Consider the following 13,047-nt stretch of genomic DNA (forward strand, 5'->3'; position numbering starts at 1 on the left):
GTGGCTGGTGGAAGGCAGCGCACATGGGCCTCTTTGGTGAAATCTCTGATGGGATATTGCCAAGAAACTCAACCAGGACGGAAAATGCCAACCAGCAGGGAGAGGAACAAAACCAGGGACACACGGCAGTATCTGCTGATGGCTGTCCTCGCGTGGCATTCATGGTGGTTGACTAGGACGGATGCACAGCCACGCGCTCCCCCTTCCCGCCCACCTTGGAGAAGTAGTTTTGGGAGCAGGTTCTGGACCGCGTGGGTCTTGCTGATTTTCCACCTGTGAAGTGAGGGCAGGGGTCTAGAGGGAGGTAACCCGCGGTTCCCAAGGCCCCCCTGGCTAGAACCTGCAGGGACTCTACCCTGGGTCTTTGAAGGGCAGGCAGAGCCCCCCAGTTGCACTGGGGGGACCCTCGGTCGGGGGATCCCCAGTCAGGGTCAGTGCAAGCGAGCACAAGTGTTTGGTCTGATGTAACTGGACACCCAAGAAGATGGAATCGATCGGAATCCGACCCCGGGCTTTGTGCGGATACGAATAATTAATGAAGAGGGAAGGACCAGGCTGGGGAGCGGGACTGCGGGGAGGGAGAGACCGGGAACTTCGGCAGCCTCTGACTCGGACTTGCCAGAGGGTGGCGCTGTAGGACAAGGAGCCGAGGTACTCTTGGTCCGAGCCGCACAGGCCCGCCGGTGGGTGGGGGGAGCACCCAGAAGCTGGGATCTCCAGGCCAAGGCAGAGGGTGCCGCTCCCCGGGGAATCCGCCCCAGTCCCAGCAGGTCTCACGCAAGCTGGAGCACGACAGGCTCGCGTCAGCCAAAGACACACCCCGTCGCTATTTCTGTCCCACTCTGGATTGACCCCTTGGCCCAGGTCCTTGACAAAACAGACCCAGTGGGGCCACTCAGGGGCCTCGTGTCCCAGCAAGATTGCCCACCCTTCTGTGCATAACTTCCGGTCCCTCAGGAAATTCGGCGTCCTGGTGTGCCCCCTTCCCTTTTTGGGGGGGACTTAAGAGCAAAAAAGTGGGTTAAATTCAAAATATCTGTACTTTCTTGAGGCACCTGGACACAAAGGCTTCCATTCCTGTGTTGTTCGTTTTTAAGGGGGAAGGGGCAGAGGCAGAGGGAGAAGCAGGCTCCCTGCTGATCAGAGAACCAGAGACAGACTCGGTACCTCGACCCTGAGATCATGACCTGAGCCAAAGGCAGACGCTTCACCACCTGAGTCACCCAGGTGCCCCAGGTTTTGCTCCTAAAAGCACACCCTCATCCCGGAATTGTTCCCAGGATTTTGGTTGCCCCCTTTCAGAGTGCTTTATTAATAAGAAGACAATAATTCTCATTAATCGGGGCACCTGGGCGGCTCAGTGGGTTAAAGCCTCTGCCTTCGGCTCAGGTCATGATCCCAGGGTCCTGGGATCGAGCCCCCCATTGGGCTCTCTGCTCAGCAGGGAGCCTGCTTCCTCCTCTCTCTCTGCCTGCCTCTCTGCCTACTTGTGATCTGTCAAATAAATAATAAACCTTTAAAAAAATAATTCCCATTAATCTGTTGCTTCGAAGTGCCAGCCCCTGTGCTAATCCTGGTGAACACATTCTCGACTGTAATCGTGCTCTAATTTAGCTTGAGGAGATGTCCTGTACCGTGCCAGGGTCCTATGTCACAGGTGAGGCCCACAGAGGCTAAGACACTTGCTCAAGAGCACACAGAAATTGCTGATGAGGGCGGGCTTCATGCTCTTGACCACACGGGATGGCCGCCAGCTCAGTGGCCAGGCCCTTTGGGCTCTCCTGTGCTCCTACACCAGGCTCCCTGCTCCCTGCGGGTCAGAAGGCTTCAGGGTGGCTTTAGCCAAAACCAGTAGGGGTGCTGGTTTCCCTGTGGCTCCTGTGGTGGAAGGAGGATCTCCAGTCCCGGGAGTAGGTTGGCGTCTGAGGGGTGTTAGCGTGTGTGGCATTGGTGTGGCGTTGGAAGGCACGCATGTATCGGGCGGGGGTGGACTGCTGATCAAGGAATCCAACCAGACCTGTAAGCCCCCGACTGGGGCTTGGGTACGTCTCCAGGCCTTGGCCTCAGCCTGTAGGGGGTCCGTCCACAGTTACTGCTGGTGCTTACATATGCCGGGCCCTTGGGATCTCAGGTCCCTGATTCCGTGCCACCTCCCAGCTAGAGGAGAGACAGGCAGTAAAGCAGGCATCATTATTCTGTTGAGGATAAAACAAGTTGACGTGAATTTTACCAGTGGCTATTTCAGGGACTGCGTTTGGAGTTAGGGTACTTGGTTTTTGAGCTAAGATCTGAATGATGAGAAGCGGTGGGCAGGTGACGGGCGGGGACCCAGGTGTTCCAGGCAAGGGACAAGCAAGCGGCAAGCCTAAGGCAGGAGTGAGGGCTGTGGCTGCGGGAAACCAAAGAACAGAAGGACACCGGGGGTGGGAGATGAAGCCAGAAGGGACGGCCTCACGGAGGGCGCCGCGGGCTGGGTGAGGACTGTGGAGGTTCCTTCGAGGGCGGCAGAAGCTGCTGGAATGCTAAGGGGCTGCTCAGTGGAGAGCATGGTTGGAGTGCAGTGGGGAGAGGGGAAGTTCTCCAGAGACACGGTGGTGGCACTTGGAGAGGAGGGCCAGGAAGGGGTCTTCTGGGAGCGACGCTGACAGGCTTGTCTCTGGATTCGAGGCGAGAGAGGACAAAAACAGAGCAATGAAGATTTTTGCTTCAGCGGCAGGGTTGATGGTGGCGTCTCGAATGAGATGGGAAACGCTGAGGGAGAAACAAGTTTGGTGGGAAAAAACCAAGTGTTCTGCCTCGGCCGTGTTGGTGAGAGGGAGCACCCGCCGCTCGCGAGGACAGGTCAGCGGCGGTGGGAAGAGAGCGTCGGAGGTCCCCACGGGGTCGGGGGGCCGCTCTGGGTCCAAGATCCGCAGTTGGGATCTTCAGACCAGTGTGAATTTAGAACCTGGGCCTGATTTCGCGCAGACACGGCTGGGATCTGTGAGGAAGGTAACCAGCCTCAAAGGGCACCAATTTTGGAACACCATCGGGTGTGAGCTGGGTTCTCACACCCGTGGTAGGTTTAAATAGAGAGACGGCCGGGAGGAGGACAAACAGCAATTTTAATGTAAAATAGAGCAGCATAGAATTTTCGGGGAGAAGATGAGGCCGTGAAGAATGCTGGAGGGGAAGTGCCCAGGAGCGTGGCTGAGAAAGTTCCTCAGCCTGGGCCTCATCCGCCCACCTGTGGGCCCAGAGAGCTCGCTCCTTCGGGCGGGGTTGGCCTTCCCAAGGTCCGTCCGGGTGCAGAAGCCCCTCTTGGCCTGCCTGATGGACAGGCGCCTGGCGTGGAGGGGGGCGGCCAGGCCCTGGGTCGTTGTCAGGGGTCCCTGAGAGAGAGTACTGGCCCGAGGAGGCATCAGGCATCCCCAAAGCAGTTACACTCCTGCTCGGGATATGAAAGGAGTGCTCTCCGCAGGAATCACATGGGGGTTTTTCACACTCAAAGGGCAGAGCCTTGGAGTCGGCACTTTGGCTGGAGTCTGGCAGCTGCCAGCAGTTTGGGGTTTGGGTTCGCCTCCCCACAGGAGGGCCGGAGAGCTGGGGCAGGGGGGGCTCCAGCAGGAGGAGGAATCCTAACGGAAGGGTCCCTGGGGCTATGTGTGTTCTGGCTAACCTAAAAGGGGGCGGGGACTCTTACCAAAAAGAACCAATCAAAGACCTGAACCTGAGGTCCTTGCCAAAGCAGGACCCGCATAAAAGTCGGGCGGGGGGAGGGGGCGTCTCACGTGAGCGGGGCAGAGAAGGGGGAGCTCCTCCGACCGTTCTGCCCGACCTGGCAGGCCTCAGGGGTGGGTGTAGTTGCCCATCCGCAGGGTCCCCTGGCGCACCGCGTGCTCGTCCTGGTGGGCTCTCAGTGCCCTCTGGCGATCGGCCTCCGTGGGGAAGGTGCTGAGGTGGGGACGCACCTGTGGACCGGAGAGGGCAGGTCAGTGGGCTCGCAGCTCCTTCCCGGGGCTCCCCTGCTCTCCCGGCCGGCCCCCGCTTCCATCTTCGAGCAGTGACAGTGACACGAGTCATGGTGAGAAGGATGGAAGTGAGGAGTGAGCGCCCCGCGGTGACGAGCCGGAGGCCTCAAGGGCAATGCCAGCCTTCCGGAGGACACATGGGGACAGATCCAAGAGTGTTTCTCCGTTAGAATGCGAGGCAGTCAGTACTGGTAATGTCTCCCCTGAGACCAGGTGCGGAGCGGATGTGACCTGGCCTGGGACAGTGCCCGGGAGCCCCCGAATCCAAGATCTGGGTCACCACTTCGGGTCCGCCAGACCCTTATTGTGGGCTGTCTGGCCTCAGGTCCTAGGAGCATGTGCTCACCATCTGCATACCTGAGGTCCCAGTGGAACCCAAGCTGAATGTGTTCACCATTTTACAGATGAAGAAACTGAGGCCCAGAGCAGTCTGTGCAAGGCTGGCTGCACAGGGAATCCGTGTCAGAGAAACTGTTTTAGCCTCCACCCCCCATCCCTGGACACTAAATTGTGGATTCTTGCTAGAAAATTCTGTTGCACCCACAGCTCACACCCTGTTTGGGTGCCTCCCCCAACCCCTTCAACTCGCGCTTGAGGAGAAAGGGGGTAGGGGCTGCTGAAGTAGGAACTCGTACAAGTCAGGTGGCGGTGGGTTGACTCGGGCGTTACTGTAGGACATAAACCACGTTCTTCATTCTCAGGCAGGTAGACTCTCTGGCGACTCTGCAGAAGTCATGGACCTTCTCCTCTGGGGGGAAAAATACCCCAAGTCCTAACGTACAAAATGGTGTGGGTCACCACTTAAGATCTGTGGACCCTGTCCAAGTTCCCCGTGGGCTGACTGTGTGTGGCAGCACTTCCGGAAGCCACCGCAACCCTAGCCTCAGGTTTTGAATTTCTTGGATGTACATCAGGATCTCTGGGGCTCTTGTAACCCAGGCAGGGCCAGAGCCCAATTCCAAAGCTCTTGAGTCCTCTTAGGGCAGGGTCCTTGCCGAAGTCACCTGATGCCTTCCTGGACCCAGGGCTCCACACCTGTGCTCAACTCCTTTTGGTCAATCAAACCATAATCCTGTTCTCAGCTACATCTCCAGCTTCAGAAAAGTCCCCAGGTTGCCGCACACAAGTTATTGGGAAGAGAGAAGACCCTACACTTTGTGCGGGAATAAAATAGCCAACAAACAAAAGGCTTCTACGGTGTATCTTTGTGTCCCTTCTGGCAAGGGATGGCTTGATTTTTACACTGTGATACAATTTTCCGGACACCTGTGCTTCCCAGAAGGCAGCTAGAGATGCTCAGGAAGGCTGGCACTTAGGATCTCCAGACACCTCGTGGGCTCCCTGGCTGATTCTGATGCCCGGACTCCTATGTGTTCAGGGTCTCCTGTAGCATTCAGAGTGGCAGAGTGGCAGGGCTCCCCGGAGGCTGGGCTCTGCCAGGGAAGCGTAACTCTGCAGCCCACATCTCTGCTAATTCCACATATCCCCCCTGGCCTTTGTAGGGGACTGAATGGTGACCCCCCAAAAAGATATGTCCACATCCTAACCCCTGGAACAGAGGATGTGACCTTTTCAAATGTAATTAATTTAAGGATCTCAAGATGAGAACATCCTGAATTATTCAAGAAGGTTCTGATTCTGCTGGCAAGAATGCTGGAGACAGAAGACATAGACACAGAGGACAGGACCACATGAGGCCATAGTGATGTGGCCACAGTTCAGGAATGCCAGGAGCACCAGTAGCTGGAAGAGGCGACGAGGCATTTTCCCTAGGGCCTTTGGTGGGAGTGTAGCCCTGCTGACATCTTGATTTGGGGTTTCTGGCCTCCAGAACTGCCAGAGAATGGATTTCTATTGTTTAAACCACCAAGTTTGTGATGATTTGTTATGGTAGCCTCAGGAAATAACTACAACCTCCAAGCCATTCCCTGGGCGATTCAGTCCGCATCAGTGGTACGTGGTGCTGTTGCCTTTTGGTGGGTGGTGTTGGATTGGTGTTGACGGTAGGGAGTACTGGTGGATGGTGGTACTGATGGTGGGTAGTGTTGATGATGGGTGACGTTAATCTGGTGCTGCTGGTGGGTGGTCTTGGAGGGTGGCACGTGGTGTAGATTGGATGGAAGGAGGCTCAGCACTCACTCCCGTCTCCTAAGGAGGCGGCAGAAGGGTCCAGCCTCAAGGAGCTGCTCAGCTTAGAGATAATCGGGTGAAAACCAGCATCAGACAAAAGAGAACCTAGAAGAAATTTTCTTCTGTGCAGTCCCCTTTTACTTAGAAACTTAAGTGGGAAAGAAATATTCACTCGTCCATTCATCTACAAAATTCGCATTAGGTGCCTACCGTATTCCAAGGATGACTGGGACGTTTTGTACTTTAGCATTCAGTTCCATTTTCCCTTTGGTTTCCTAGAGGGACGTTCTGAACATAGGAGGCTCACCCCCGTGGCCGACCAAGCATTCTGGCACACACGATGTGACCAGCCGCACTGGGGGACATGGGAGAGGCAGAAGGCGTGCCACATGTGGTCTCTGATGCCATGAGTTCGCATTCCAGCTGGAACCTTATGGGATTAGGTCATCCAAGACAGGGGAGCTCAAGCCAGTACCCAGCCCTGGAGCCCTGTAAAGCAGGGTGTGCACCTGTCCTGTGTGGGGACCCCCAGTGCCTGGCATGGCGCCATGTTTAAACATAGCTGCTTGGTGTGTGTGTCCCAGGTGAAAACCAAAGGGGATTTGTGTGACTGGGTCTGATAGGTTCTTCTAAAGCTTAACTCAAGAAAAACCTTGCACCCAGTGCGGGAGGGGTCTTTAGAAAGAAGGGAAGCTGGATCCCTTGAAATCCCCAAATTCCCCAGCAGAAGCCAGGGTCCCTGGAGAGGGGAAGTCCAGCTCTCAGAATGCCAGGAAGCAGGGTGCCCCTCTGTACCCTTCAGATGTGCCAGCCACAGCGCACGGATTTCACACAAGCCCCAGACTGTCCAGACGTTATCTCCATTTTACAGATGGGGAAATAGAGGCCCAGAAAGGTTAAGTCGCTCCCCCCGTCGCACAGAAAACCCAGAGCTGTGGGACTGCCCCAGGTTTCACCGAGAGACTCGACTCTCCTAATAAACGCTCGTGAAACGAATCCAGTGAGTCAGCGCTGGGAACGTTGTGGCTCCTATCCCGCAGACACACTCCCCTCCTAAAATAGCAACTCAGCCAGAGATGAGGAGTCTAATTACAAGTCAGGCCTCAAGCCGTGTGTGGTCACGACCCCACGGACCCCTGGAGCCCCAGGATGAAGAGCTTCAAAGCAAGGAATTCCTTCGGAGATGCTTCTAAATTAAGCCATCCACGGTCTGCCTCCGCCTGGAGCTAGGAAATTGTGACGGCGTTGGCAGGAGGCAGCTCTGCTCAATGGAGCTGAGTTGCTCTAGGGTCCACGCAGGGAAATGAGAGGCGAACAGCCGGCCTGCCAGTAGCTCCGGGAGCGGAGTGGGCGGGCACAGCTCTACCCCCGTCGGCCAAGGCCCTGCACCTGTCCGGATGGGCAGCATCTAAACAGCATTGCCCAGACAGGGACCGGGTGCCTCCGCCGTGCGACACACGTGGGGACATGCCGGTGAGGGAGACGGGCGGCGACGTACACCCATGGACCCTGCAGGACGGCAGGGTGGGGAGGGTGGCCGCGGAAAACAACGCGTGTTTAGTGGCAATTTATTAGGACTGTGGATGGGGATTTGATTTTATTTTAAATTTTTTAAAGATTTTATTTATTTATTTGACAGAGAGAGACACAGCGAGAGAAGGAACACAACCAGGGGGAGTGGGGGAGGGAGAAGCAGGCTTCCCGTCAAGCAGGGAGCCCAGGGCCCGGGGATCATGACCTGAGCCAAGGCAGTTGCTTAACCACTGAGCCACCCAGGCGCCCATGGGTGGGGATTTAACTCCAGCTGGCGGGGGGGGGGGGGGGGGAGGAAGGCCTTTCTAGAGAAGGTGAGCGGGCTGGGCAGGGGATGATGGGGAGAGAATGTCCTAGATGTGGGGACCTACCGAAGCCCCGTGGTGGGAAGAATCTGGGCAAATGAGAAGAAGGGAAAGCGAATTGGTGCCCCTGGGGGACAAGACGAGGCAGGTCGCTGAGCAGCCGTCGGATCTCAGAAGAGCTTAGTGTCCACCGCTGGTCCTGGGATCCCTAATCCCTAATTCTTGACTCTCTGCCATCGAACCAGAATAAAAGATTCCCAGAGACCCAGGTTGGAAGAGAACGTGGACGCCATGGAATCCACATCTCCCGGTGAGAGCCCAGGTGGGAAGCCTCTGGGCTCAGCCCCCGCAGAGTGAGCCAGCAGCCCACCCGCCGCCTTTTCCGCGTCCACCCCCGCCGCCTGTGACCCTGCCGGGCCCCCGGTGGGATCTGGATTCCTGGATTCCATTTCCCACAAGGTTGGACACATCCATGCTCTCCCAGTCCACTTCCAACGGATCGGCTTTTCATTTGAGCCCTGCCTTGTGGTACCTTCCCCTCTTCATTAATTTCGCTCGTGATTCCTGATTCCCTCTTTGAGGCCACTCTGTCCTTCTCTTCCCGGCATCTCGAGTCCTCTGTGAGCTAATTACCCCTCACTCCGTCTTTTCCTGAGAACACCGTTTATATAACCCAGAAGAGCAACTTCTCTGCCCTCTTCATTGTCTTTGATCTCTCGGTTTCGGGTTTGGAGGATATTTATTTTTGTTCCGTTCTCTTTTCATCTAATTTCTATCAGATTTCCTTCTTTGGTCTTTTAGTGATTTATAAACGCGCTTTTATAAATTTCCAGGCAATTGTCTTAGTTCCATCTGTGACTGATTTCTAATTTAACTTCTTTGGTGCCGAGGTAATTTGCATGAATCAGACCCTGTGTATTTGCTCCGTCTTTACTTTTTTATGCTTCCTTGGAAAGCGTGATCTGTTTTCAACAGAAAACCGCCGGTGGAATGACAGTTTGCCATCAGGGAGCTGGTGCCCGTGTGTCCTGGCTTCGGGGGTAAGATGTGGCCATTGTCCTTTGGCTTCTGTAACAGTCGTTTGTGTCTCCATGATGTCCTGGACTCTGTGCTGGGCACCAGGAGCCTGGAAGAGTTTAGAAAGCCTCTGCTATCACAGACCCAGAAAAGAGTGATAGAAATATAATCACACAACTAATTACTCAATTATAGTTGTGCTGAGTACTAGAAGAAGTACCAGATTTCTTTTTTTTTTTTTAAGATTTTTATTTTTTTTTAAATAAGCTTTAGACCCAACATGGGGCTTGAACCCACAACCCCAAGATCAAGAGTCGCACGCAGCACCGACCGACCGAGCCCACCAGATCTATAAGAGGTTATAATACAGAGAATCGGACTCATACTTTGGGGCCAGAGAAGGCTTCTTAAGGGGATAACATACAGGCAGAGACTCAAAGAATAAGGCAGAGATGCGGTTGGAGGTTGGGGATGAAAGTGGCCTTGGTATCCCAACGCAATCACAAAACAGGAAGAAGAAGAAATGAACGGGCCCTTCACGGAGGGGGGATCTGAAGGCCAACACACGCAGGAGGCGTTCTCATCCTAGCACAGTAACCAGGGAATAAAGAAAGAAAAGGCCATTCTGTGCCCGTCGTGCTGGCGGCAGTAACGGTAATGAGCCTGACGTTCGAGGTTTCAGGGACGTCTAGCAAGGGCGGTGACCGGTCTGACCACTCAAGGCGATCGGGCATCACCTGGAAAGACTGGGCATGTGCTTTCCCCTGAACCAATGAGTCTGTGTTTGGATGGAGACCCTAGAAGGACTTTCAAAAATGTCCACTAAGAGCTGTGTACAAGAATCCTCACGGTCACAGGACCAGAGGGATTAGAAACGCGACATGTCCATTGGTGGGGACTGAGCAAACCAAAGGTGCTAAATTCGTGCAGTGGAACGCTCTGCTTCTGTTAATACGGACGGCCCAGAGAGGTTCCGTCCGACACGGTGGTCACGAGCCACATGTGGCTATTTACTTTTGAAGTAACCAAGATTAAGTGAAATAAAAAATTGGGTCCCCTTGTTGTACTGAGCACATTCCAAGTTCTCAGTGACCCCATGTGGCCCGTGGCTACCAACGGACTTTCCCATCATCACAGAAAGTTGTATAGGACAGCACTGCTCTAGGTCTGTCTGAATCGACGCGTAGAAATCTCGAAAACAATGCTGCCGGGGAAAGAAAGTTGAATTTACGGAATAGAACATAAGGATGATGCCATTTATATGAAAGATTTAAAACCGACAGAGGAGTCCCCTGTGATGTTCAGGCAAGAGTCTGGATCTAGTGAGGCAGAGCGGGAAGGAAAGAAGGTGCTGGAAGTCATGCCCTGCCCTGCCTTGGGGAGGGGAGGGAGTGGGAGCAGCGGGGGGAAGCTGGGAGGGCCTCCATTCATCTGTAAGGAATCACTGCCTTTTCCTCTTTGTACTGTGAGCACAACGAGGTGGGGTTTTGGAACTGCGTTTTGGAGAAGTGACCAGCAAGGGGACGGAGGCATGGGGGGTTCCTCCCTCCATGCACAACTTAGAGTTACTCTGTTTCAGGAGATTTGTTTGCTGGAGATTCGTGTATGATTCTGTTTGAATCACGAGCCTTGCTGTCCAATGAAGGTTCACAACCGGGGGTTTGTGACTTTGGCTCATGCCGACTGTCCCCGTGGCAGACTTCCCCCGCTTCGCTGGGCACAGTCATCTCAGGGCCGAAGGAAACGTCCAAGACCCAAGGAGGAAAGACATGGTCGTCCTGCCTGGTGACATCGGTCTCCGGTGGGTGGGCCAGCTTGGCTCCGCACGCTAAAGAGTGAGCAGCGTGTCACCTCCTCTCCGTCCCTGTCTCTTTCCCGTCTTCTTCCTTCGGCATGAGGCCTCTTTGTAGGCGGGAGGTGGAGGCAGACGGGGCATGGGGCTCTTTACAGCACAAGGCAGGCCCTGTGGTCACGGGTGACACTGTCCCCAGATGCGCGTGGAGGGCGTGTGCATGTGCTCGCCGTAGCCGGGAGGAACGCGCCACAGCTGGCCAGGTGTGCGGGCTGAGCGGCCTCACCACATGCCTGTTGAGTCTAGGCCCCCAACACGGTCCTATTAAAAGGGGCAGCTGGGCTAGCTGACCCGCCAGTCCCCTCTCATCAGCCACACAGTAGTCCCCAACTGGACACCCGGCCTTCCAGTGCCAAGTCTGGGGGCCAAGTAGGCAAATGGCAGGATTTGAGGGAAAAAACAGCCAGATTAATAAAATCTGCCAAAGAGCTAAAAAACAAACAAACAAATAAATAAAAGGCAGCTGTAGAAGCTACAGATATCTAGTTTAGTTTGCGATTTTTTTTGTTTGTTTTTTAAGTGACAGCCTCTCGGGGACTGGGAGAGAGGTTTTGCTTTAAAAGATTGAGGGCCTGTCTCCTCTAATGAGAGGTACTTGGAAATTATGGATCAGTCCCAGGTCAGTAATTTCTGTCAAGTTCAGGGCAGCTGGAGGTCAGAGGCCCCGGCAGAGCACAAGTCCATGCAAGACGTCCTCGGCAGACAGGCTGAGTCCTCAGCTCTGATGTACAAGGTTTGCGGCTTAAGTCATTAACGAGGGGGACGGTCTCTCCCGAGACATCTGGTCCCTACGTTGTTATTCTGCTACTGGCTCTGATTTCTCTGTGGTCCAAAAATAGATAGGACAAGGACACAGGGCCTGACCCTCCCTGCTGACACAAGCTGCGTTTTCAGAGAACATCCAAGCTCGGGCTTAGGAAACAAACTTCCTGCCTCCCTGGGAGGTCTAACGTGGCACCATGAGAATCCCCGTGTCGGGTGAGCCGGGGTGGGGGGGTGCAGGGGCAGAGAGGTCGGGGAGAGCGACCGCTGTCTGAGGGGCTGCGGGATGCCATCCTCCTCGGACACGAAGGACTCGGGATGGTAAAGACTCCGGCCCAGGGAGACCCAGCTACCTTACGCACAAAGCCAGACCTGTGAACCAGGTCTTGGCCTACTGACTCTTGGGCTCTTTGAGACTTTCTGGGGCCGAAGGCGAGCCGGCCCTGCAAGCCTTTGAAAATGAGAATCAACTTGCTAATTCCAGAAGCCACACCGGTACCTGTAGATCATTTCTGAGGATTACCTAAGGCCAGTCAGCTGTTGGGATCACAGTTGGACGATGAATCTTTTTGCCAGATGCTCGTCTATGAATAACCAGATAACATCACGGCGGGGTGTTTGACTCAACTTCCCGAAAGCTTCCAGCCTGGCTCCCAGGTCTGCTTCCGGACGTGAGCGTTGCTGTGGATAACCCAGGGGAGCTGAGAACAGACCGGACCCTCCTGCACCATCGGAGACCACTTCTCAGCAGCCGATTATCACCACAAGCCAGCCTCCAAAGACTGCGTCCGGGCCGCGCACACACCTCTGACTCAACGAGGTGTTCTTATTCCAAGCGGCCTGACCTTCTTGGTAAAAGAGCCTTTTTGAGATATAATTCACGCATCATACGGCTCACCCGTCTGAGTATATAAATCAGGGATTGTAGGTACATTCATAGGCTCGTCCACTCTCGTTGCCCCAAAAAGGAACTCCATACCATTGTTTCCCTCCCCCGAGCTCCTGGCAACCCCTCCTTTCCGTCTCTATGGATTTGCCTGGACTTTTCTAGAAATGGAGTCATACGAGGCATGGTCTCTGGTGACTGTCTTCTTTCCCTTGGTATCACATGCACGTACTTGAATAATATTCTGCTCTAGGGACCTACATTTTGTGGATCTGCTCATCAGCTGCTGGACATCAGGTTGTTTCCATTTGGGGCTACATGAAGAATGCACTGTTGGGGCACCTGGGGGGCTCTGTTGGGGCACCTGGGGGGCTCAGTCGTCAAGCGTCTGCTGTCGGCTCAGGTCATGATCTCGAGGTCCTGGATCGAGCCCTTCCCTCTCTGCCTGCTGCTCTGCCTCCTTGTGACTCATTCTCTCTCTCTCTCTCTCTCTCTCTCTCTGTGAAATAAATAAGTAAAATCTTAAAAAAAAAGAATATGCTGTGAACATTG

The 13,047-nt window shown here is 54.7% G+C and overlaps 1 protein-coding gene across 2 annotated transcripts in view; it reads right to left on the reverse strand.

The window, feature by feature from the left end:
- Positions 1-2,499: 2,499 nt before the first annotated feature.
- Positions 2,500-13,047, reverse strand: part of CFAP77 (cilia and flagella associated protein 77) — a 121,772-nt gene continuing 111,224 nt past the window's right edge. The window contains exon 6 of one of the 2 annotated variants that reach the window (XM_059410465.1): positions 2,500-2,751. In XM_059410465.1, the coding sequence (XP_059266448.1) occupies positions 2,707-2,751 (45 nt within the window). In that variant the 3' untranslated portion in view covers positions 2,500-2,706. Of the gene's footprint in view, positions 2,752-3,095; positions 3,951-13,047 lie in introns of those variants that run through there. The other variant, XM_059410464.1, reaches the window with a different exon arrangement.

The sequence above is a fragment of the Mustela nigripes genome, chromosome 9 (genome assembly GCF_022355385.1).
Source record: "Mustela nigripes isolate SB6536 chromosome 9, MUSNIG.SB6536, whole genome shotgun sequence".
Taxonomy (NCBI): domain Eukaryota; kingdom Metazoa; phylum Chordata; class Mammalia; order Carnivora; family Mustelidae; genus Mustela; species Mustela nigripes.